This window comes from Schistosoma mansoni, assembly GCF_000237925.1.
Source record: "Schistosoma mansoni, WGS project CABG00000000 data, supercontig 0187, strain Puerto Rico, whole genome shotgun sequence".
In the NCBI taxonomy this organism is placed as follows: Eukaryota; Metazoa; Platyhelminthes; class Trematoda; order Strigeidida; family Schistosomatidae; genus Schistosoma; species Schistosoma mansoni.
Window position 1 is genome coordinate 337,910 of NW_017386070.1, and position 27,494 is coordinate 365,403.

The 27,494-nt window shown below is 36.2% G+C and overlaps 1 protein-coding gene across 1 annotated transcript in view; it reads right to left on the minus strand.

The window, feature by feature from the left end:
- Nucleotides 1-13,257, minus strand: part of Smp_132920 (hypothetical protein) — a gene marked incomplete at both ends in the record, with an annotated part of 55,355 nt that extends 42,098 nt beyond the window's left edge. Inside the window, 4 exons of the mRNA XM_018792705.1 lie at nucleotides 4,654-4,789; nucleotides 11,241-11,498; nucleotides 13,003-13,199; nucleotides 13,248-13,257. Coding sequence (XP_018644146.1) covers nucleotides 4,654-4,789; nucleotides 11,241-11,498; nucleotides 13,003-13,199; nucleotides 13,248-13,257 — 601 coding nt within the window. The remainder of the gene's footprint in view (nucleotides 1-4,653; nucleotides 4,790-11,240; nucleotides 11,499-13,002; nucleotides 13,200-13,247) is intronic.
- Between the last annotated feature and the right edge of the window lie 14,237 nt (nucleotides 13,258-27,494).

A 27,494-nucleotide genomic window follows, 5' to 3' on the forward strand; every position in this document is an offset into this window, starting at 1 on the left:
AGCATGCTAATAAGAAATAGATTTCTACTGAAACCCTGGAGGAGATTCAAGAAAGGAAGAACAAGAAAACAGAAATTAACAACAGCCAAACACGAGCAGAGAAAGTCAACACACGTGCTGAATACACTAAAGCAAACAAGCAAGTGAAGAAGACCATTAGAGCCGACAAACAAATACGTGGAAGAGCTAGCAACGACAACGGAAAAAGCTTCAAGAGAAGGGAATATGAAACAACTATATGACACAACGAAGAAACTAGCAGGGAAATGTAATAAACCAGAGAGAGACCTATCAAGGACAAAGAAAGCAAGCTAATCACTGAGATTCAAGAGCTGAGGAACCGATGGGTAGAACATTTCGAGGAACTTTTGAACAGACCAGCTCCATTAAATCCACTGGAAATCGAGGCAGCTCACACAGACATTCCTATAGATGTCACTCCACCAACGATCGAGGAAGTCAAGACGGCCATTAGACAAATCAAGAGTGGGAAAGCAGCAAGACACGATAATATACCAGCCGAAGTACTAAGGAACAAGTGACGACAGACAAACTAGAAAGAAGTACACTTCATCAGGATACCAAATAATGGAGATCCGAGCAAATTGTGGAAACTACAGAGACATCACACTGATATCAGTTCTAGAGAAAGTTCTCAACAGAGAGTGTTGCTGAACTGAATGAAGCACTATGTAGACGACCAACTTCGAGAATAACAGAGTGGATTCCACAAGGATCGGTCGTGCACAGACCGAATCGCGACATTACCGATCATTGTTGAGCAATCAATTGAATGGAATTCGTCACTATACATCATCTTCCTCGATTATGAGAAAGCATTCGATAGTGTGGACAGGAGTAAATTATGGAACCCTCTTCGACACTATGGTGTACCTGAGAAGATCGTCAACATCACACGGGATTCATACAACGGACTAAACTGCAAAGTAGTGTATGGAGGACAGCTGGCCGATGCATTCCAAGTAAGAACCAGTGTTAGACATGGCTGTCTACTCTCCCCCTTTCTCTTTCTTCTTATGGTTTACTGGAATATGAAGACCTCGACATCTGACGGGAAGCACAGAATACAATAGACATCTCATAATCAATTAGACGATTTGAACTTCGCAGATGACCCAGCTCTCCTATCTCATACACACGAACAAATACAGACGAAGACAAATAATGCAGCAGCAGCAGCAGCCTCTGTCTGCATCAATAGGCCTCAACATACACAAAGGAAGAGGCAAGATCCTGAACAAAATCACGGAGAACACCAACCCAATCACACTTGATGGAGAAACTCTGGAAGATGTGGAAACATTCACGTACCTCGGAAGCATCATCGATGAACAAGAAGGATCTGATGCAGGTGTAAAGGCGAGGATTGGCAAAGCAAGGACCGCATTCCTATAGTTGAAGAACATATGAAACTCAAAACAACTGTCTGCAAGCCAACATCAAAGTGAGAATCTTCAATAAGAACGTCAAGACAGTTAGTTATATTGTACGGTGCTGAAATTTGGAGAACTATCACAAGCATCATCAAATAGGTACAAGTATTTATAAGCGATTGTCTACACAAGATACTGAATGTCCGTTGGCTGGATACCATCAGTAACAGAGTACTGTAGCAGAGAACAAATCAGCTTCTAACTGAAGAGGAAATTAGGAAAAGATATTGGAGGTGGATAGGACATATACTGCGTAAATCACTAAACTTCATCACGAGAGAAGGGTTATCTTGGGATCGTGGAGGGAAACGGAAATGAGGGAGACCAAAGAACACACTGTGTCGGGTGTTGGGAGCAGATATGCAAAGGGTGAATAGCAACTGGACAGGGATGGATGAAGAACGCTGGTGGTTGGCCTATGCTCCTCTATAAGGGGTAACAGGCGTAAGTAAGTAAGATCAAACGTCTGAATGTCGTAACAATATATTCGGGAGTCAAGTAACCAAATTACCTTCTGATACCTTAACAATTAAATAATATTGAAATACAAGTTCAAGTTGTTAGAATCTGCGATTTTAGTATCAATGCACCACACCGGATAAAATGTTGCTTTAGTTCAACATTTGAAGAGATTCAAACCAATATGTATGAATCCAACAGATATTTTTACGTTTTTATAAATATTATTCGTTTAGAGTAGTGAAAAATATTCCTATATACATATCGTAACCTTTTATGACAAGAATGTCTTGGAAATTAATTTCAATCGGTAACTAGCATCAACCTCGAAAATAGAAAATGTTTATCTTGATGGTTTATAAAATCTCAATTCGCTATCAAAAATAATTCCAAAGCGAGCTATATTTAGTAAATCGCCTAAATCAATAAGATCTCTTTACTCCCTGGTGATGAACTACATAACAACGACAAAATCTGACAACTCTAATTAGGCAAGCCAACCTGAACCATCTCATCGATTAAAGTACCATAGTCAAAGAATATTTATTATGTAGATAGACAGTGATTCAATACGATTTTTATTACATAAATGAATTGTCTTAAAATGGAAATCTAAGACATGCGCCTGTCAATTCACCATAAATTAAAAGTCAAGTTATTAAGTTAACTATTAATCTTGATAAACTGTTGACGGGTAAACTAAGTTTAGAAAATTATGCAGTAATCGAAGTTCATTAGTTAGTTTCGGTTCAGAATAAAACTAATTATTTTCAAATAAATAAAAAGTGTAACAGTCATATTTTATTTTCACCTTCGTAAAAAATAAACCCAGCACTAAGAAGGACTTGACACACATGACATTGATCACCACCCAGTGATCAATCAATTGTAATTACATCTCAGTCCTACAGGAGGTCGGTCGCGGCCCGAATAGCTCAGTGGTAACGTCTCTGACTGTGAAGCTGAGTGACACGGGATCGAATCCGCCAGGGAGCATCAGTTCCCTCAGGATTACAGGTACACCTTGCTGACGAGTGCCAAGTAGCACAAAACCCGGGTACAGGGTTTCCTGTTGACTACCTCAAAAAACCACCATCTTATCCCAATATATATTGTGCACGCAGTGTCGAGCCACCTAGACTGGTGGCCACATTGCAACTTGATCGATAGCATTCGATCAGCACTAAAAAGGACTTGACACACATAACATTGATCACCACCCAGTGATCAATCAATTGTGAAACCCATAGTACGTTGCACAACGAATTGATATCAAACTTAAATCAGTGAAGTAAATTAGTTGATAAAACACTTTACATTAAACTGGTAACGAATATCTCAGCCTGTTGTGAATTTCGGTATCATGTTTTGAACCAAAATTTTTCAAATGTGCGTAGATGGTGGGGGTTTTAATACTGTTCCACATGAGATGAAATTTTACTGCTTCAGTCAGTAAGGTGTAGCTATTGTTGTAAAAACTAGAAAAAAAGATATGCATTTTCTTGCTAGTCTAGTGTCATTCATAGCTTAATAAATAAATCCATTAAATGTACTCACTATATCCTCACTGATCATGTCGTGATACGTAGCCAAGGGCAGACATTCAAGGACTCTATTGGTAGCTTCATCGACTGAACAAATTCGGTTCAGCAATACGTCACAAACCAAAGCTAATTGACAAACAAAACAAATAGTAAGCTTATAATGCACTATACATATGAACACATTAGTGATCCAAATGTTTTTTTAATATGATGAGGATCTTTTTCATTTGTTGGCAGTAAATTCTCGTAGAATACCCTTGAAGAACCGAATTTTCGATGTTGGAAAGTATTTGTATGCATGCAGAACACATAATGAAGCTATCCAGAGTTATTTCATGTAAAATTAAGTATAAAAGTCACTGTCTCGTATAATAACTGAAATTATCATCTCTGTGACGATGTATTTTCTCGCATTAGGTTAGACAAGGAATCATGAAGACCTCTATTTCTAGATTATGAGGTTTGTTATCTTAAATGTTGTTCATCATTTTGACATGTGATCAAATTAAATTAATAAGGATAAAATATCTCTAACTGAGTTCTCCCTAATAAATTTCAAAGCGGTCTTCTATTCGTGTCACAACAACGATATTTGAGAGAATTACGTAACTGAGGTGATGCTCTCATGAAAACTGTTTATATTTGTGTAAAAAAACCATTACTTAGGAAACAAAGTTAGATAAGCTGAAATTTTCACCCGATAAATACGAAATTCCATCTGAAGAATATTAATTTCAGTCTGCTAAATATCTCTACCTTGTACCAGTATGTCATAGACCAATTCCCTTTACATATCCTCCGAACAGTTTTAAAGGTTAACAAGTAGAATATTGAGTATGGTAGGCTCCTGAATAGCATTCATATGGCCCATCTAGACAAAAGATGCCAGTAATTTAAGACACATTCACTAGTTGAAAACAACTTGAAGTTTGTTAAACACAGGCCAACGGAATCTATTTCATTAATATGGATTTTTAGGCAAGTTAGAATATTCTTGTGAAATATTCATTAAATGTTCTAAGCTTGAGAGATAATAGGCTGGCAGTTTAATATGAAAATATTAGAATAAAATGATATCCATAAAATATAATTACAAATATATCAATTGATCATAACGTTGACATGAATTTCAGCTAGCAAAATTTATTCAAAATCATAAACGATAAAACCACAACCTCGAATTATACTTAACTAACTTTCTAATAGTTTCTCTTCAATTGGATTCTTTGTATATGTACCAGTAATTGGACCAGGGATTGAAAGTGATAACAATGAGTCAATAGCCATTGAGACAAGTACATCACCAGGCTTTTTTCTTGCTACCTTACCGATCTGCAATAAGTTTTTACCAATATTTGGGTGATAATATGAATTTATTAGTTAATATAGTTGAAAAACATTGCGTCACATATCATACAATTGTAATATCTCATATAGTTTTACTTTTTTAATTTTACATAATTATCTGAAGGAGGAACTGAAGGTAAAAAACCTATTTAAAGAAACAAAATCTATTCATACCTATTGAAAATTTTAACTCATTCTAATGACAATGGCGAGATGGATATATTGCTTGTAATGTCTTCATTATGGCTCCGACCTAAGAACCGATGAATGCTGCATATTAGGATGTGTACAAATTTTAGTTGGACTAAAGTAAGTTAATGATTAAAATAATGAAGTTAAAGTTTAGTAATTGGTTTTTTCATGAATGACATACAAAAAGTAAGTCTTACTTGACACAGCTACAAATGCTATTAGTAATGCTTAATTTACAAGTAAAAACAAAATCTCTTGAATGTAGTTAACAATATACAAATGTTTCAAACCAAAGGTACATCTTAGAATGATCAAGGGTTCTAAATTGAGGAAACTAAATTTTTAACAAAAATGTATATTACGGCAATATAATACTCATTTGGAGAATTTCAAGTCTTCATGCTTGGTACTGTAATAATATACCTCTTTAATGATCAACACTGTGGTTAGGGAACTCTTAAATATTTAGTAAGTACATTTTCTACCACAGAACTTCATATATATTTATATTAATTCATATGCTTATACTACGTGGTTTTTTCTTATTTATTGATCAAAAAACAACTGAAGTATAAAAAATTCAGTTGAACAGATACCAAATTTTAAAATTGATATCATGAATGGATCCATGACAGACCACCATTGATCCATTCATGATATCAATTTAAACTCAACAATCTGCAAAACCTTATACTGATAAATACCAAATTGTTTGGAAATATTTATAAAAGAAAATGTAGGTTTATTAGATCATGTTGACGATTTTTTTATTTAGGGGGATCCTACCTTCATTTAGATTTCACATGCTATTACCGAGATAGAGATTGGATTAGAACATGTTCCGTACAGGATTGTGGTGGGAAAGCTGATTGATTATTTCTTAACCAATTAGCGCTAGAGGATGCCCGTAGAAGACTCTAGAATCTTCTTACGTAAAAATTATAAATATACTATGGTTTTCTTTATTGTGATTCCTAATTCCATGCAACATTATCATCTTAGAATATAATTACTTTCCTGTTCGACCGCGCTCCGATTGAGGACTAGTTGAGTGAAGTAGTGTCAAAGAATACTGAGCAATAAGGATAGCTGTGTCGTAATAAGAGAAATCATAACAGTGGCGACAAGGAAAAAGAGAAAACTATAACACATGTAGAATGAAATAGCGCACGAAACGACGTTTACTTGTTTACTGAAATCCAACGGAAATTTTCAGTGGAAGTAATGACAGATATAACTGATTTGTACTACCTAACGTGACTTCTAGATTATTTTCGGCGTTTGAATAAATTAAATTGAGATTGAATGGGAAGAAAAATCCTAGGAAAGCATATAAACTAAGACGGCAATACAACTATAGAATTCTTGGAATCCAATCGTTTTATAATACAACTAAGCAAACACATTATTTCTTTACTTTTAAAAACAATCAAATTTTATTTGATTACTGAATTACCATTTTTAGCCGATTCATCCGCAAGATTTTATACTGAGATTATATTCATTGGTAGTCAACTCTTTGATCGTTTCACTTATTGTTTTCTCAAAAATATTGATAAAAACGAATTCTTCTCCCATTGTCAATCTAATCTGTAACATAAAAAATATTCATCAGAATCTTATCTAAACTAAAATGGGACTAGGGATTTAAACTGAAGCGTGACAGAGCTTACCAACTATAGTGATACTATTAAAATTAGCCCATCGAGAAATTCGCACGATTTTTAGTCGAAACGACTATGTACTTGATTTCTCCTTTCCGAAGTGTTTCAAATTACTGTACTTTAATGTATTTCTTTCATTCCCTATCTCATTTTAAAAGAAATTAATAATTTACCCTGATGAAAGATGTGTTAAATAAAAGTGTCCTCCAAATTCTGAAAGACTCGTGTCTTCCTTGGAGTTAGTTCTCTGCTCTCTAATGATCACTATGCGCTACATCTGTGACTAGAGTAACCCACACAACACAGGATTCAATTTGCAAAATAATTTTTTGAAAGGACTATTGTTACTTCATATTTTCAACATCTAATTAGGTTCCAAAAAGGAAGTATAAAATTAAAAGGAAGGGATGAAAGTAGGATCCCGTTAGAGCTACGAATACCAAAGTGTTTCACGTCTATGCTTGAAGACAATCAAAATAGTCCGGTCATCAAACAATTCAGATCTTACGGAAAGACATGGACAACACGTATGCCATTTGCGATGATAATGTTCACTTAAATTCCATTCTATATTCCTTCTATATCTACCCACCCGACCAAAATTCAAATGTACTTAAAAGAAATTTACCTTCACTATTAAAGAGAAAAATCTATGCAACAAAACTGCTATTAAAGTTAAGAAATGAAATCTACTTTCCGTATCTGTGAAGGATAGACTCTTCAGTCTAGTCATCTCTAAATCCACCTACCAGCTTATCTACTACTGTGAACTGAGACACATAGGGCGTAACTAACGATCGCTTTAACACAGATACGAGAACATTCCCAAGTAGGGTGAGAGAGGCTGTTAGGAATCCCATTACAGAATATTTATCGAACTCTAATAACTCAACTAATTCACATGTCGATTTTAAGGATATCCATAGAATCTGACCAAATATACCAAGACTTCTTCGCATTCAACTCCTCAAAATAGCAGAAGCTATACCTAGCCATAAAATGACGCCTTGGCTAAGTGCACAAAGAATATTCGCTTATCATTGTCTTTAATTAAATTAAACTAAATTTCTCCGATAATGTTAATTATAGGAGCTGGAACTTATTAAATATCTTACTCCATCCAAACTGTGGTCGAAGGTTAGCCTATTAATTTTACAAGCCTTGTTCATTTGCGCACATCCTGTAGAAGTTGCATAACTTTTCATTTCTATTATTTTCACTACACAAACTAGTATTAAAATGTTTCTGTTACGTCCATATTTATACACGGAGTTAAACATTATATATATTGACAATAAATTCGTTAACAAGGGATCTCTTACCTAAATGTCATGTTTGGAATGTTTAAATAGGAATTAAGAAGTTAAAAAGGCTATTAAAGCGTGTCACTATATAAATTGCAATCTTTTATCTTTAAACAAAGAAAAAATATGTTGGGACGACGTAGAACGTCGGACAGTAGTTTACTGGATCAACTTTTTATATTTTAATACATACCGATAGGCAATAAAACCCCACCTATAGATCTTCTAGAGTTACTGCCGCTCCCAAGTCCGGGTAAACGAGGAGGGTTGGGCATGGGGTTATCGACCCCATTCCGTAGAAAACTAACTCGCTAAAATAAACGCTAACCCGAAAAAATTATTCAAAACATTTAAACTCTGCCCTGGGCGTTAAAGCAAGAACTATGACGCTTCAGGATGAGAGCCAAGGTTCTTCGGAAGTCACGAGGCTGACGTCCCTTCGAACAACCAGAGCAACAATTTTTATAGGTACATGGAACTTCCGGACAATGTGGGAGACAGGAAAGACCAGTCAAATAGCAATGGAAATGGGGAGATACGAATTGGCAGTACTCGGAATCAGCGAAACCCATTGGACACAAGTTGGACAACAAAGGCTAGGTACTAGAGAGATGCCGCTGTACTCCGGTCACGAGGAAGAAATGCTCCACACACTCAGAGACTTGATCCGATGCTGTCCAGAGAAGCACAAGATGCACTTGTAGGATGAGAATCTCATGGATCCAGAATTATCAAAGCATCATTCAAAACAAAGAAGAAGGGGATCACCATGAATGCTGTTCAATGTTATGCACCCATCACTGAGAACAACGACGACGATAACGATCAGTTTTATAAGAGGCTGCAATAAATCACAGCGAAGTGTCCAAGAAAGGACCTCACCATCCTGATGGCAGATTTAAATGCTAAAGTCGGAGTGAACAACACAGGATATGAAGATATAATGGGACGACATGGACTGGGAGAGATTTGCAAATCTATGTGCATTCAACAAATTGGTTATAGGCAGCAAAATATTTTCACACAAACGCATACACAAAACCAGCTACAGGGATCTCACCGGACCACACCACAGAGAACCAGATAGATCATATTTGTATCAACAAAAATTCCGAAGGACAATGGAAGAGGTGAGAACCAGAAGAGGAGCTGACATAGCTTCAGATCACCACCAAATGGTGGTTGCCAAGATGAAAGTGAGACTGAAGAAACACTGGACAACTGGAGAAACAGCCTCACAAATGTTCAATACAGCCTTCCTTCGAGATACTAACAAACTCAATGAATCCAAGACAACTCTCAACAACAGGTTCCAAGCTTTACGAGATCTACTGAAAGAACAGGAAACTGAGGTGGAGGACAACTGGAAAGGAATCAAAGAAGCACTAACTTCAACGTGTCAGGAGGTTCTGGGTAGCAAGAAACATCATCATAAGGAATGGATCTCTATCGAAACTCAGGTCAGGATTCAAGAAAGGAAGAACAAGAAAACAGAAATTAACAACAGCCAAACACGAGCAGAGAAAGTCAACACACGTGCTGAATACACTAAAGCAAACAAGCAAGTGAAGAAGACCATTAGAGCCGACAAACAAATACGTGGAAGAGCTAGCAACGACAACGGAAAAAGCTTCAAGAGAAGGGAATATGAAACAACTATATGACACAACGAAGAAACTAGCAGGGAAATGTAATAAACCAGAGAGAGACCTATCAAGGACAAAGAAAGTAAGCTAATCACTGAGATTCAAGAGCTGAGGAACCGATGGGTAGAACATTTCGAGGAACTTTTGAACAGACCAGCTCCATTAAATCCACTGGAAATCGAGGCAGCTCACACAGACATTCCTATAGATGTCACTCCACCAACGATCGAGGAAGTCAAGACGGCCATTAGACAAATCAAGAGTGGGAAAGCAGCAAGACACGATAATATACCAGCCGAAGTACTAAGGAACAAGTGACGACAGACAAACTAGAAAGAAGTACACTTCATCAGGATACCAAATAATGGAGATCCGAGCAAATTGTGGAAACTACAGAGACATCACACTGATATCAGTTCTAGAGAAAGTTCTCAACAGAGAGTGTTGCTGAACTGAATGAAGCACTATGTAGACGACCAACTTCGAGAATAACAGAGTGGATTCCACAAGGATCGGTCGTGCACAGACCGAATCGCGACATTACCGATCATTGTTGAGCAATCAATTGAATGGAATTCGTCACTATACATCATCTTCCTCGATTATGAGAAAGCATTCGATAGTGTGGACAGGAGTAAATTATGGAACCCTCTTCGACACTATGGTGTACCTGAGAAGATCGTCAACATCACACGGGATTCATACAACGGACTAAACTGCAAAGTAGTGTATGGAGGACAGCTGGCCGATGCATTCCAAGTAAGAACCAGTGTTAGACATGGCTGTCTACTCTCCCCCTTTCTCTTTCTTCTTGGTTATTTTCTCTCCTGACCTAAACCCCAGTCTCGCATTTTCTAATCTATTTTCTTATTAATCAACAGGTATGGTTGCTTTCGATGTGCTTATTAACTGGCGCCTAATTAGAATTCCAGATGTTTAGAAACTCTGGTTTGTTGGGTGTTTTCTTTGTTCAATATTTCAACGTTACCGCAGTCGAACTCATGCCCACGGCTGTCCACATGCGTTGATATATGCTAAGCTATGTTGTCATTTAACAACTAACTGTTGTGCATGTAAACGTAGACGAAGAGGTCAGGATTCAGGTCGGGAGAGTAAACAACCAAAACAAATGTAAAAACAACGACCACGCAGTTTTGGATGACAATCAACCAAATCCAGATCAACACAATAAGCTGTTAGTCAGTTGCAAAAAAATTCTAATGGCTCACTTCTCTTTGAAGTGAGTTATGACGATGTTGTTCAGAAGAACAATGAAGGCTAAACTAACAAACTATCCAGCTCAGAGACCACAACACTTTCAACGAAGTCTACGGCCGTTTTCACATGATCCGGATAATCACGGATCGATGTCGTGGTCTAACATTTTACTTCTATACGGACTGTCACACCGATTAAATATGTACGTACAAGTTCATTAGATGAATCGTTTTGTTTAGTGTTTTCATCCTGATACATTTAACACTTTTGATTCAGTCAAATAAAATAACTAGAATTATCTATTGTAATCAAGTTCAATTTAGTAAACGTGGTTATTTCGGCATTACTAATGACTCAAACTGTTAGATTATGCAGAAATCAAGTTGAATACAAAAAAATACAATTAACTTACAATACTTGGTACCGTAAACTTTATTAGTTCTAGTAAAATACTTTCAAGAATGTCAAATGCTAAGGCATTTTTAACAGCTCTATCTGCCAAAATTGTACACCAAATATTTTCCTTGTTATTTACTTTCTCACCAAATCTTTGTACTGTAGGTTGGTGTAAATCACTTGGTCGATTCAATTCTTTAGGTTGAATAACTTTATTTAATTCAGAAATGATTACTTTGGGTATAATACGTTGAGTGGTACCATTTCTTAATTTCTGTGTTTTGTTTAAAGACATGGAAGAATAATATAAACAGTGTCAATCATTTTTTCCAAAATAAGATTTTCAGAGATAATTTCTCACTAATAATTCACTCATACTTAGCATCTATCTGTCGCAAAGTAAACCAATGAATCCTAGTAAACAAGTGAATCCATCTAGTCTATCAAACAGTCAAAGATATTCAGTGGTACACATTTTTATGTATATATATTTACATTCATGCTTTATTGAGAAATTATTGTTAGTAGACGAATTAAGTATCATTGACTACTCACACGGAAACGTTAAAAGTGAGGAATTCTAGTTCACGTTGAAGGAGGAGGAAATGTTTGAGTTACGACTACTGACATTCAAAAAGAGGTTTCATGTAGTAATAAATTACATGCATATACACTACTACTGAAACGAGTTGAATTCGGTTCGCAAAGTGACAAAGAAAGACTTCTGGAACCTTAGAAGTAGCAAATAACTATAGCTTCAAATTTATCTTGTATTGTTGGTTTTCATCTTACCATTGATTTTTAGGACTGCGATTGATCAGTCTCTTATTTACACATGTGAATCCCGGAGTGAAAATCAACTCCAAGATGCAATTCCATCCAACTGACGAGTCCCAAGTGGGACGAAACGCACGTCCCGGATCCCACTGCTAGTCGTCATCCATCTTTGCTAACTATAGCTTTGTCACAATAATTTTGATAATGCTGTCCCATAAATATTTTTACAATTAAACGTATTTCAAGGATTTTTCAGCTATTCTGCTTTACTGATTTGTCAACAACAAAAATGTGGATAGTAGATTTCTCATCAGTACTTCTGTTGTTCTACTCTTTTTAAACATAACTTAGTATACAGATTTCCAGTTTATAGACATTCATCTGTTTAAATTATGAAAATAGAAAAGTCACTGATATGTTTGATTCGCTTTTTTAAAGTAATTTGGATACTTTTTTAAATCCTGACTCGTGAAATACTTACCTCATTGGATTCTTCAAATCATTATTGTCAAGCTCGACTAATTTCGTCTGTTTATGTAATTAATAACCTTATCTGCTAGAATTTGTTTTAGATTATGGAAAAATAATGACCTAAAAAATAAGACAATTTATTATATCTGCCAGAGTGGCTACAGAACGCGGAACATTTCTTCTGTGACAATTTAAACCTGTTGTCAGTCAATATTACTGTTATAGAAACTGTTCAGCTTTACTATGCCGATTATAGCCTGCATTTTATGAACTTATTTGCAATTCATCTTTGGTTATACAAGCTTTCAGTAACTGGAAATCCAGATCACGAGTAGTATATAATAGATTAATTATGTCAGGAATATATATATATATCCAATAGATAGTTCATTACTTAAGAAATAACATTTCGTCTAATTATTGAGACATATTTTACGTATTTGCAGAATTCAAACATTAAGCTGAACATTTCTAACATAATTAAGACAATCAAATATATATTTAGATCAGTAAAAATGTTCGGCTATTACTTCGTTAAAAGCGATAGCATCCAAATTCGAAAGATTAGAATTTATATCTTGATAAATTTCCTTTATAGAATCCAGAAGCAGTTGCGGAACTAATTCAGCTTTTACAGTATTACTGATGAGTTCAACTCCGTATTGTAAAATCGCACTTTTTCCCAAATCGGTATTCCATTGTTCTAAAGAGTTTGAAATTTCAGGACCTATAAAAAGCAGCACAGTGATAGATTACTAAAAATCCCTAGATTTACCTGGTGCCATGTAGGATTCTTTGGTACTGATTATCAACCTAATTTGGAAATTATGCAGTTTGTGACACTAATATGATATTTATATTTTCTTATTCGGTGACGAAAGTGTTCTGGATGCTTCTAAAGGTTCTGAAGTATAATTGAGGAACCATTATAAAAGTAGTAAATAAATATCCTACCAATAAGAAAAAGAAGTAACTTATTAAATGTATTAAATCTTTGGAAAGCTCTAAATATGTTACGTTCAACCAAAATATGTAAGATAGCTCATTGAAGATAACGTGTCCATAAACGTGTTTTCATTTTTCAGTGCAATTTAAGGACTTAATATGTTTACAAATGTCTATTTAAAGCTATGCGGAAGCTGAAAGAAACGTCTACATCAATAAATTCAGTTTGTGTGGAACTTAGTATCGATGACGTGAACATTTTATTCTGATTCGTTCTCAAAATCCCACACCACCGCTGAATACGTTGCTCTTTTACGAAAGTATGATTTTCTAGTTGTCAAACGGTCGCATTTTTATTTCATCAGCAAAACGACTCACCAGAGGAGACAAGTTAACATTCTCACCCACCAAATGGTGATAAGAATTAGATCACAAACGGGAATCGAGATTTCAAATCCCGAAGCAAAGATATAACTGTTTATTTGTATCGTAATTTTTGCAAAATTGATTGAGTCTAGATCAATCATTTTTCATAAGATTATTACAAATTATATCTTACTTTAGTCTTATCACAGAGAACGCTAAAATCACTTGAGATTGTGTAATTATTGAGTTGCAGTACAAATAAGGTCAACAATTTATTTGGTAAAATCCACAGAGTTTACCATAAACTACATCTACTTTAGAGTAATGAATAGCAATATTCAGCTTACGCAACTGAACTAAAAGTTAGGTCAGAAAACACGATTATTTAACAATATGTAGTCATGTGTCACAAGTTTTTTAAGATTATATAAAAGTCAGAGTTTTGATAGTGACTTGTTTATCAAATAAAATTATCGTTAAACATGTAGGCGAGCAATACTTTTTTCAATTAGATCTTCATCAAGCTCTATTTCCACTTACAGCAATATTTATACACATATACGAAGAATAGATCAGTCAAGGAAATTTATAAATCAGAGACGATAACGAGGTGGATTACACAACTGCTCATAGTTAAAAAAAGAGTAAAATTGGTAATAAAATTGTTAGTACGCTAGCAGTGGTGAAGATTAACAGAAGTAGCATGAATAAATACTACAACCTGAGAACATAAACTCATAAAAATGATTGTCGTGAGAATTATGTAATCAAGTGTGAGTAATCAGCCTAATTAAACAGGTAATAAGTAAGAGATACAAAAGGATGAGAAAAGTGAACCACAATGTATGTAGAGTTAATATAATCTTTCTACAACCAAGGAAGAGACAGGAGTATTATAAACATTTACTAAATGATAGAATGGGGTTACTAGCTCAGATTTCCATAATTTCCGACAAGTGTGAGAGATGAGATTAAAACCCACTGAGAGAACGTGAAGGTATTCGATGGATCGTTTGGTATGATTGAGTCATATCTGTCACACGAAAATGATGATCGAGTATGGCAAAACAGAGCTGTCCATCGACGGTTTTGTCTACCTCCAACTGAAAACAAAATTTTTGCTTGTATTAATTGTTGTATTCTACATAATGAGAGTTTTTAGTGTAGTTTTAAACACAAAAACCTATTTATTTGGAAGTACTTTCGGATTAAATAAGACGAGGAGAGATTTTTAACTTTGTTTTCTAACTAAACGCCAACTACTCAGTCACACATCACGATCAGTGCACATGTTTTTTTTATTTTAAGTCACTCACCGCTTTAAGATTCACTCAATAAAATAGCTTTCCTTTCTTTTTTAAGTGTTTTTGACGATCGTAATGGCTACTACGGCAGGCTAGAATATTTACGTTTCTTTCTTACGGTAAAGACAAATCGTTAGAAACATAAAATGAGATGACTATTTCTACATATAGAAACTAACAGGGGAAACAGAATATGGGACGAGGAAGTATTTCCTTTTCCTTTTAACAACTTGAACCAATAGCAAACAAGAATGTAAGTGAAAGTCCATTAGGAATGATTGGTTTCAAAACCTTAATATATTAAAGAGCATTCTGAGCAATATGTGGATTTCAATCACTTGTACTAGATTATTATGGTCTAACACAATGTCCTTTACTCGACCTCCAAATTCTGTAGAAATTATTGTTGCTCTATTTGTGACCGTTCATTTCCTAAGTGACTTATAAACTGCTCTTGTTGCTAGGATTTTTATTTTAATCCAACTTCTCCCTCTCAGTTGAAAGGGTGATTCATCCCTCATCTTATCACAGTACTTTTCCTGTTTACTTTCTTATAAGTGATCTCAGTCTCGGCATTCTGACATATTACCCTAAAGCCTTATGTCAACCTCTTATATTATGAATGAATTCGGGTTCATCTTCAGAAGTAACAATTTTCTAGAAAATTGATATTCTTTGTTATCTAAGGCGAATATTGAGTATGTCCATTTGGAGAGTGGATGCAAGCACAACATCCGAGCAAATACTAGTTTAGGACCAAGTTTCGTGATTTAACCCAATTTTACTAAACGGATCCTTTGATTAATGTTCTACAGGTTTAGTTATTCCTTATTACTGAGATAATAAACAATTGTTCAAATTTTCTATATTCTTTGGACTTGAAATAATTCTCATAAAATCAAATTAAAACCCAAGTTTGGTTATATATATGCTACATCATTCACCGTACAAACCAGAGTTTAAGCACTATCTTAGTCCCTGTCCGATTGTCTATTCTCCATAATCACGGATTTATACTACCTCTTACAATTGAAAAGAGTAACTAAAATAAACTTATTTTCAAGACTGGTTTAATGCGATAGTCAAATTATATTAATAATCATCAAATTATTTTGAAAACGGAATTTTATATCTATCAAAAGTGAAAGTGATTAACATTTCGGGTTTCTTATAATAAAGAATGTCTTTTAAGCATTGATATAAGTGTTGTTCACTTTTCCGATCTAATAGCATTTACGATTGATGCCTTCCAAAATCATGATACCTACAATGAAACACTTGTGAAAATACCAACAGATTGGAGAAAATGGTCCGTAAATAAGATGTGGTAGGACATCCACCAGTACCGAGAGCCTCTATTTGAACCAAATACTGTCTTTACAGCTTGCATCTTGCGCCCTCATTCATCCCATTTGGGTACTTGAATGTTTTAGCTCATTATACACAATTGATATCTTCAAGTACGTCGCTAGACTATTAACTCACTCAGTTTGTCTCATACATTCAAACAGTAACGCGTTAACCAATGACATTATGGATGTTTTTCGGGATAAAGCAGTATTTTAGTGTTTTTATTCAGATATGTAGACGTTATACTGCCATTGTGTAATTCGTTCTTAGTAATCAAGTTTTTTCAACTACCTCAACACATTATGATCCATTCAAGTAAAAAGTACTATGAGTTTAGAATGACGAATATTTTTGACCACTGCCAACATCCATCTTCAAGCGATAACCCACTCCCATTTGAAACAACCACACCCTTTATTAGCAGATCATGTTATAAAGCGAAACCAATGGGCTACTAGTCTTCAGAGGTGTCCAAGATCAACCAACTTACATTATAAACGCACTCTGGACATGAAACCATAGACATCCGGCTCATAGATTGTTTAGGCGATAGAATGGTTAATGAGATCGGTTATTCTTCTCAACGAGCACATTCCTATTTAGATCGTTAAACGGTAGGTACAATCTTTCGAAATACTTTGAAAAATTCTCAACAACCGGTTGTTAAACTCAGGAATATTCAGCTTTGGTCTTTTGACACAACCTACACCTGAAGATCGTTGGTCTTGGCTACACAAACAAATATATAATTCATAAAAAAGCAGGACCTTACTAGTTTTACTCAGCAAATAAGCAGTATGTTGTTGTCAGGAAACTAATAAAAAGATCCATGATAAGTCACTCTTTGAGCACCAAAACTGTTTAAATACTCTAAAGTTAATACTACATCAGTATCTACTGCAAGCACAGTTTATTAGAAGACATATATATATAATTTTATTTAGCCTTTCCGGATGTTTCAACTGCTCATAAAACAATCGCTAAGTAATGTTTACGTAGTTCATCACCATCTGTATATTCAGATTTTCAAGATTAAGCGTTATAACGTTTGACAAAACCGTGGTAAACTAGCGAAAAGTGAGAATGAACAAGTTTTAATGGTAGTAATATATTTCTAAGTTTATGCATAACCCCTTTTGTAACCTCCAATAAACTTTCAACACATAAAAGCACAATGATGAGCTGCAGTGTCCAACTTGATCAAATGCCAGTTGACCTTTTCTTTCCTTTTTTAAACACCTGAATACGTTCTTTACAATATTACTGGGATTCTTAACGTGTTTTATAACAAATTTGTATTAAGCGTTATCAAAAAAACACCCATAAATGTTGGTTATTGCACTACTTCATAATTCAAGTGATTAAAGCGTTGCTCCTCACTAACTACTCTGCTTTGCGGTAGATTCCTTTGGTTGGATCATTCTTTGTTATTCAATTTTTTTCCAAACCTATTACAACCTTCTTTCTTCTATTGATTACATTGGAACAAAACAGATAAGGAAGGCAAACGTTAGCATACATCAATATTCTGTTTGAGCTGAGAAGCCTTCTTAATGAATATATACCCGATCTCCCAACTTTGAGGAAACATTTGTCAAATTTCTGTCAATTACAACGTTAACGTTTAATTGTCACCCAAATCTAAACATTCTCAACAAACATTTATGTAGAAATTTTTAGACAAATAGTGCTAATGTAAACCAGCAATTCGATTAATGTCGTGTGGGCAGATGATTTGGTTGAGAACTTCCTAAGTATACAAACTGTTGTCAACTAAAGCATCAGGCTTTGTGAAAAATGACTGTTTAATGTGGTTTTATCGAAGAAAAGTAGACAGTTTTGTGTTGATTTCGGCGAAGAGTAAGCATTTTGAGGCGTTAAGTTCGAGACATTTCCCCCCATGGGAGGAATCGCGGGAAAAACTTGCACTATATCCCCGGGCCGGGGAAAAAGGAGAGAATTTTATGCATATTCGCCTATATTTGCACTATATTTTTTGGATCTTCAGAATTTCTGCAAAGTTTCTCTTTATATTCCAACTTATATAGAAGTTAGTGGGAATACTTCTGTGAGATACGCATGAATTCCTCGCTCCTCTATTGTCAAACTATCTGAAACTTGCCAAATAAATATATTGGTCCAACTAACCAACAATTCGCTAGTTCTTGAGTCATAGTAGATCCTATCTTACCGTTGCTAACTTGTTTAAAATATTGCCAGTTACCAACACTCCGAATTTCCAGTATCCAATATATTTGTGACGAGCTTATTATTATTTCATTACGGTTTCAGGTCTCTAACAATCTACAGTTTCGGCAGCTAGCAACTCCAGTCAGTTTAGTAGTTATTGTTAGGCGCGCTTTTCTAACGAGAAGTCTAGTCCTAACGTGATTTGCATTTGTCAAACTTTTTCTGTGTTCTTACGCAACAAAAGTACCATTTCTGACCTAAAGAATCTATTCTGAGCTATACGTTCGGCAGATTATTTTTTGAGTTTCACCCGACTTAATAGTTAACTGTGAATTTACCTCAGCTTACTAATCGGCTTTTCAGTTTTTCATGTAGAGGCCAGTTTCAGTTTATCGTAACCCGTTTTTATCCTTTTTCCCGTTTTCAATGTACTGCTTTTTACGGTCTTAGGCTTTTGCTAGCATCCAAATAACAGTTTACGTCAATATAGTCGTGACCTGGATGCTGTTTTGTTGTTACATCTGGCATGCAATGAGACAACTGAAAAACTTGGTTCCACGAAGCGTGCACAAACCTAACAGCAACTGCTTAAAACAGACTCAGTAAGTCGGATCATAGGTGGGTATGTGTCATGTACAACATGGATGCTAAAGTTTTGCTGAGTAACATCATTGTCCTATTGGCAGGCCTGTGACATAAGTTGTCAGCTAACTTGAAAAAAGACAGTCACAAAACGAGTAGACAAACAAGGACGTGCAATGAAAATGAGAAGAGACACAGCGCTACTGTCGATGGACAATGTAATAACACTACTGATGAAATGCTAAAACTCACCACCATCATAACGTCGATGGTAATTAACTCCCTCAGCAGACATGGGTTACCCAGCATAGATGGAGGACAAAAATGACAGGATGCTCTGAGGAGAGTTAAACAGGAAGCCTGAACTTCTCAGAATAGAACCTTTGACGGTCACACGGCTGACTCGGATAAAGGACTCTAAGCATCAAAATCACCCGAGACCCCTTCACGAAACTTTCACTAATGCTACCGACGTAGAGGATATCCTACTAACTAGTCACCTACTGAAATTTAATGAGAATGTAAGAATACTGCCGGACATACCGTATTCTCAGCGCACTCTCATCCGGGACATCCCTAAGGAATCTCACGAGAAGTTATTTCAAGGAAGAAATATCATTGTGCAAGGTGTACCGGAAAACACGAACCCTGGTCAAACAAACTCTGATATAAGGGAATGGAAATTCATCAAGCAATCGTTGAAGCTCAAAAACATTCTGACGCAGCATTTGACGAAACATTTTCATCCCTCCATATGGTGGCTACAACTCTGGAAGCACTTCGTGTCAACAAATGGCACTTACCAACGTTGAATCCACATGCATCCGGATAGTCCATATAACGCCAGGATCAAGCACAAAGGTAAGTTGGAGCTGACCATCCCACTTGTAGACTGTCTTGATCATTAAAAGAACGTGTATAGGACTGGGACTATCAACTCGGGAAACCTTGTATAGGTAGGCTACCTGTACGTTGACGTAGCGCTGATACAGATAAACAGGAAGGAGAAGCTAACGCGTTTCAAATTGAAACCATAAACTACTCATAAATTAACGCCACGAGTTTATTAAATAAAATGGATGAGCTACGTGATCATAGCAATGCTAATAACGCTCATCTGATAGGAATATCTGAAACTTCGATGTATTCTCAGTTCATGGACCAGGAGCTAGCAATACTCGGAATTTCTTTGTTCCGCAGTGACAGAAAACAGAAATTGGGGGTGGAGTCGACTTATACCTACGATCGTGCCTGGAGGTACATCAAGTGCACAACCAAAAGTGTATCACTCTTGACGAATCTGTATGGTGCTCAGTAAGATTGTCTACTACCTCGAGATGTCTAGTTGATGTCATCTACAAGAGGATCGCTGCTGACATCGAACACAACAACTGTATGCTGGAGGGATTATCCCGTTCTGTTTGTCCCGGATACAATTATATCCTAATTCTAAGGGACTTCAATCTTCCTAAGGTCGATTTCGCGGAACATTCCTATATTGGAGGTGAAAACTCAACTGAAGCTCAGTTCTTCAATCTCATTGACGATCTGAGGTTATTCGAAAATGTGAAGTCGGCAACTCTGTGGAGAAATTGTCAAATACCATCTCGCTTAGATCGGGTATTTACAAACGAAGAACTCCTAGTTGAAAACCTCTCAATTCTGACTCCCCTCAGGGAGGAACGATCACGTTGTCATAGCCTTCTGTTTTATCAACAAAACTGAGCTAATACACCCCACCAACAACAGGCTCTGGAATTTCAAACGGTTGAATGTGTCAACTTTACATGACTATCTACTACTATCTACTACCCTCGACTTGAAGTGGACACTCATTAGGATTTCTTACTGCACACGCTCTTGTATGCTACAGAGCATTCCGTTCCTCAAACGATCACCAAAAGCTACAGGCGACATGCAATCATCAAGAATCGCGCTCTTCGTTTGATAAGTCGCAAAAGGCACTGTTAGGCAGAATACAAACTAAATGATAACAATAGCGCGTACATGCAATACAAACGTATGAGGAACATATGCGCAAAGGCAATAAGAGGAGACAGGGTTCAGTACCAGATCAAGCTAATCGATAAATTTGTCTCCAATCCGAAAAGCTTATTGTGTTATGCAGCTTCTCTTCGACAAGCTAAAACTGGAGTTTCCCAACTGCTAAGTCCTAATGGTCCGCCCATCAACGACGGTGACGCCGCTAATCTTTTGGCTGAACGATACTCTCGGATATTTCAACCAACCCACATCAACTATACTGCTGAAGGCTTCATCTGCAACTGCACGGGGTCTGCGCACTGACGCGGTGCTCAGGAAACTGTAGCACCTAAGATAAGACACTTATCATGGCCCGGATATGGTTCATTCTGCTATACTGAGGGAAGAAGTTTCAATCCTGGCAACATCGCTGGGCTTGATATTCTCACACTTGCTAAGTTGAAGCAAAGTACCGGAAATTTGGAAGCTGACTCACACCACATAAACTCTCAAAGGAGGTCGACGCAACGAACCCTCGGGCTACCGATCAGTATCCCTTCTCTCTCTTTATACCTTCAAAAATGATGTAGTCCCTGATATATGATGGTATACATGACTATTTATTATCCTTAAATTTCTTCTCACCTCAACAGCATGGTCTCAGGAAGGGTCACTCTTGTATAACCAACCTGCTGACTTCGGTGGATAGATGGACAACCATCCTTGAAAGCAAGGGGAAGGTTGACATCATTTATCTTGATTTCTCAGAAGCATTTGATAGGATCAATCATATATGTCTTATCAATAAGCTCAAACGATTGGGTATCAAGCCACCTCTAATTGGCTGGCTCACTTCATATCTAAAAAATCGACATTTTAAGGTCAGGTTAACTTTACTATCTCTCACGCTATGTAATGCCCTAGTCGGGTCCCCTAGTATATGTTGCTACGTGTAGATCATGCCTGTAAAAATGGCGTGTACCTGCTCTTGCAGAAATATATTATTATTATTACACGCCATTTTACAGGCATGTTCTACAAATTACAACATATGCTGGTTCACAGTATACATCCTAAGCAGGGTTGTTTAGTAAATATAATCTATAAAAGTTGATAGCAGTTCATTCGTTCACATATAATGTGTTTTCATCAGAATATTTTCCAAACGGGTATCGCGTCCACGATACACACCAGATCTAATCTCGGCAAAATTGTGTTAGGATTTTGGTCGTGGTATAACTGTTTTTCCTTAATTTTTTTACGTGTTACTGTGAGTCAATCATTTCATTCACTTTGTTTCCTGCTCAAATCTCCTACTAAGTTCAGACTTTGCAGTTGCAGAGTCTACTTTACATTGATATAGGTATCTGTTTGGTTTCAGCAGATGAAACCGTCAATACGCATATTTTAGAGCTTTCTGTAATTTTTTTAAATGTGACCGTGCCCACATCTGTGTATTTTTCATGAACTACGTTACAGGAATACACCCTGATGATTTCATTCAGATCTAAAGCTGGACCCCTAATGACGCTTGTTACTTCATTGAAATCTGACGGCTGCTCGTTTGCTGCTAACCATTTGTCTGAGGCCATTTTTCTAGCTGTATTTAGCAGGCCAGTCACTCAGTGACTCAGCAAAGACTGTGTAGAGAAACATACTTTGTTCAGCCGAAATGATAGCGGTTTGCGGCATCTCTTACCTGCAGTCGGTGTGAGTCTGATACACACGTTGTGGTGGCAACTATTACAGCCATCACGTTTTATTCCATTGTCGACTGGAAAGAACCATTTGGGTCTACTATGACGATGTTTTGTTTGTGTTTTTAAATTTGTTGAGTAAGCTCACAGAAAGATTAACAAAAATAGTCCCTTTAAAAGTGGAAAAATGATAACAATGGTAGGAACGAAAGGACTGGCCCCTAGAATAAGTTTTTCGGAAGCCCCAAACGTGATAGACACTGAACACAAAAGGTTATAAAGTATATTTTTCTGGGACTGGAAATCCAACTTAAGTATGTATAAAAGAACCTTTCACATATTATCTCAGTGAGTTCGTCTCAGGGCTGTAGGGTTCACTGGTGCCAACAACTACCACATTACCGGACAAGAAGTTTGTTAGTTGCAATGTAAAAATTAACAAAATTCGAATGCTAAGAGAAGGTGGTTGTTTCATGAACCAAGTAGGTAGATAAGTTAATTAAGTGGTGATGCAGACGGTGTGAAAGGAACGACGTGTAAGAATAAAAAGGGAAACGGGGATGATAATAAATAATATAGAAGTTTCTTTTCAATAATTTCTAATCAGGTTCGATAATTATACATCCAAAATAATGATCCATAAAATTGATCAGGTTTAAGGCAAAGTACTTCATTTAAAATTGTGATATGTGGATCGGGCATTGTTGGTCATATGAAATCAAATCATTAATGTTGGGGTGACTAGTATGAAGTGTTGGCTTGAATCAGTTTATAAATGAGATGAAATTGTGTAGCAGATGATCAGAATAGATACGGTCAGCATAGGGTGATGGAGAGAATAATGCAATTACAAATCAAAGATCACGTAATATGTGGAATATTACAAATTAGGCAATAATTAGTAGGTTGGAACGGGTGATGAACAAATTTCTCAAAAAGGTTAACAAGTGAACTAATAATAATGAGAATGATAAGATGTGTTGATAAGTTTCGGATATAAAAATGAACATTAGTCAAATCGCGCCACCATATCATAAAACTGATCATTAACTAGCTGGGGACGAAGTTGGTCAGGGTAAAAGAAGCAGCTGAACACATTGCTTTTGGATGCAAAGCCCTGGCTTTTTGATCCGAATAGTAATTACTTCAGCCGTCTGAGGGATTCTCAATCTGACAAAGTTGAGTAAACTGCTATTAACACGCCATATTATTTTGACAGACTGTTTCATGTTGTCTGTATGTTCCGTTTCAATTAAGCGAGCTGAAATGAAGCTACTGACAGTCTTAACTACACCTTTGCTTAAACGCGCTTGGAAGTGCTCAACAGCTCGAATATCTGCTAGAATATCTGCCAATAAAACTTGCTCCACAGGAGTAGTTGAATTGATAGACACAAAAAGAAGTGACTAGTCTAGGATTTTATCTTTCGATTCCGGAGTGATCATTGGACGTGTGGAAAACATTGATTGTAGTTTACCTGCATTAAAAGTTCATTGGATCGATCTGTTTAACTTTATTCTTAGCATTTCAGTAGGCGCATCCCCTCTGAATCGTAATCAAATAAACAGGGGCTTTTCTTTCACTGTTGGGCGTTCCTTATGCTCTTTTTCATTGGCTATATGTTTATTTTTAAATTTCTCCGGATATCCATTTTCTTTCAGGATCGTGTGCATTGCCTTTGGTTTGTCTTTAACCGAAACTAGAAGGCATATGGTGAAGTATCATAATCAGGTTAATTTTGTATTATAGAGGAACAAAGCTAAGAAAATTTGTATATTGGCCCGAAACAGGAAACTTAGCTAGTCATCTTCATGGATCAGTGATACTGTGATAGCAGTAAACAAGGCAAATAATCGTATCATCAACTCACCTAAGCGGCCGAAACTGTGGTGATGTAAGATTTATCGTTCGTTTAAGTGCAACTGGTGAACATATTTGTATGAAGACGAAATATTTAGTGGAAAAACAATCAAATCCATTGCCCGTCGTGTTCACAAAAGAAAATACAGGGCTCAGATACCTAGTTATCTAAACAGATGGATTGCCGGTCTCTGAGTCATTTATAGTTTTCGAGTAAGATGCAAAACTCGGAAATACATATATCACGAAACATTCCATAGGTTATTTTCTTGCGGATTGAAATAAAACATTGAAAGTTAATATGCCGATTGGTAATCAGTAATAATAATAATAATAATATATTCTGAAAATAATATTTACAGAATTCACACCAGTTTACAGGCATGATCAGATTGTTATAAAAATCAACATTTAATGTAGAGAGCAAACATGAAATATAAGAAAGTTTTATGTTTGCTGGTTTAGTAATTGATAAACAGTTTAAATATGGCATATATCATGGCAAGCCAATGCAACACCAGGGAACTTGTCATTTTTTCATCAAGTGGATAGCCTGATGATTAGTCAACGTTGTTCTGTAAGGTTATTACCAGTGCCAGAGAGAGTTATTATTAATTATCTACAACTAGAGAAAGTAAGATTAAAGCAAAGAGCACGGAACAACAAAACAATGATAGCAAGTAAGAGGTTAAACATTTAAAGTTCCTATAATCTCACTTGTGGAGTAAGATACACTTGCAGGCGCTAGAGCATTTAATGCATTTTCAGAGGAGCAAAAAGCATTAATTGAGCGAACAAACAATGGGAGAGAGTTTAACATACGGATAGTTTGGGGTAAATTATTCCAGAGTCTAGAAAACTTACAGGTAAAGTAATTCATATAGAGAGAAGATCTAGAATATGTTTGTTTCGCTAAAGACAAGGAGTTACGAATGTCGTAATGTGAAGCCTTAGCATATTGAATCGCCTGACTGGATGTGAAGGAGAGTTTGTTAAGTATTTTGAAAAAGAAGATAAGGTTAAGTTTGAGTCTCCCCTTCCATAAAGGGTCAAGCCCTAGTTTACTACACCTCGAATTATATGTCAAGACACTATCAGGTCCAAGAGTACGAAATGTAAATCGTCTCTGTACTGATTCCAGTCTTAATTTATCCTTTATGCGCGTGCTACTAAGGAGAAACGCGCAGTATTCGAGGAGTGGTCGAACACAGACTTTGTACATTAGAATATGAGATTCGCTGTTATGAAGGTTTCGAGTTATGTAACCTATAAGGCGTTGAGACTTGGACGTTTGTTTCATTACCTGTTCAGTAAACGACAAGTCATCGGAGTACCTAAGTCCTAGATCTACTACTGTGTGTAACCTAGATAACATTTCCCCATTTATGGTAAGATTAAGGTTGAGTGATGTATCACCGAAGCATAGCCAACCACATTTAGCTGTTTTGAGCTCCAGCTGTTTTATTCCCCTTTATAAGCAATTTATTGAAAGGCCTTTAACCTTTAAGGAGATATTCTATCTTCTCTTTTGGTTGTGATTAAATTTATATTCACTTACAATCAAAGCTGCATGACTTCGCCATGTTTGCGATAAATCTCGTTTCAGGTTAGTATAATTGGAAATCAGGTACCAAATTACGAACTAATCGACTTGCCACAGCTAACAAATTTCTAATACTGAGTCATAGTTTTCAAATGGAAAGTTTGTTTTGAGATGGAACTATCTTATTGTGGCATGTCGATCTCCCTGAGTTGTGCCATACGAACAGCAGAAAGCTAAATCACTAAGCAACACTTGTTACTTTACAGGGTTGTCACTTACCGTGGCAATATAAACTAGGCAACCATTATGTATGGAAGAATTGGGACATTTATGTGTTCAAGCTAACACTGATGTCACCTTCGTGTACCAACATGTAATTTCAAATAAATAATATAAATAAATAAATAAAACTAACCAGGTTTATAATTTTGATGTTCTGCTTCCTTATTAATATTTAGAATAGTTTTGAATTGCGATTAAGTGTTTCTGTATATTCTGTCTTTATCCGTGTGTTTGTGGGTATTGGTTCAACTCAAGTTTCTGGGTGGCTTGCGTTAATCCTGGCAATGGCGGTCTCTAATTTAATCCAACCTTCTTTTAAAAGTATCGACAGATTGGGTTCCAATCACGTATTAGGCGACCGATTCGCGTACTTAGAACCACTTATCGGTAAACGCCAAATTCTTTACCATTTAGATGATTTTTTAGGTCAGTTCGAAGCTCTAATCTGCCACCTTTATTTTTTATTGCTATCCATGTCACAGCCTCGTCTGTATGTAACGAAACCAGTTATAGTAAGGAAACAGAAAGGTAATCTAAATACAGGAAGGACAATACTGGCCTAAAATCTGTACCCTGAGGCACTGCGCGAAGCACAATGTCATAGTTAGCAACCTGAAGTTCATTTATACTACTAGGCAATCCTTTATCTATATAAATATGTTGCTTTTAATCACTATTTCACTCCAATTAGATGACAACCGGTTGTGAGGAACTTTATCAAAAGCCTCACTTAAGTCAACATAAGCTACATCAACGGGTACGTTTTGATCTTTAAGAGCATGCTAGCCTCCACCGCACGCTAATAAGTCTATAAAGCATCAAAAACGTGTTCTAAAGTCATGATGCTTTCCGGAAAGAACCCAGTTTTTATCTAGATACTTAAGCAACTCATTCCAGTAATATAATCTAAGAGTCTAACA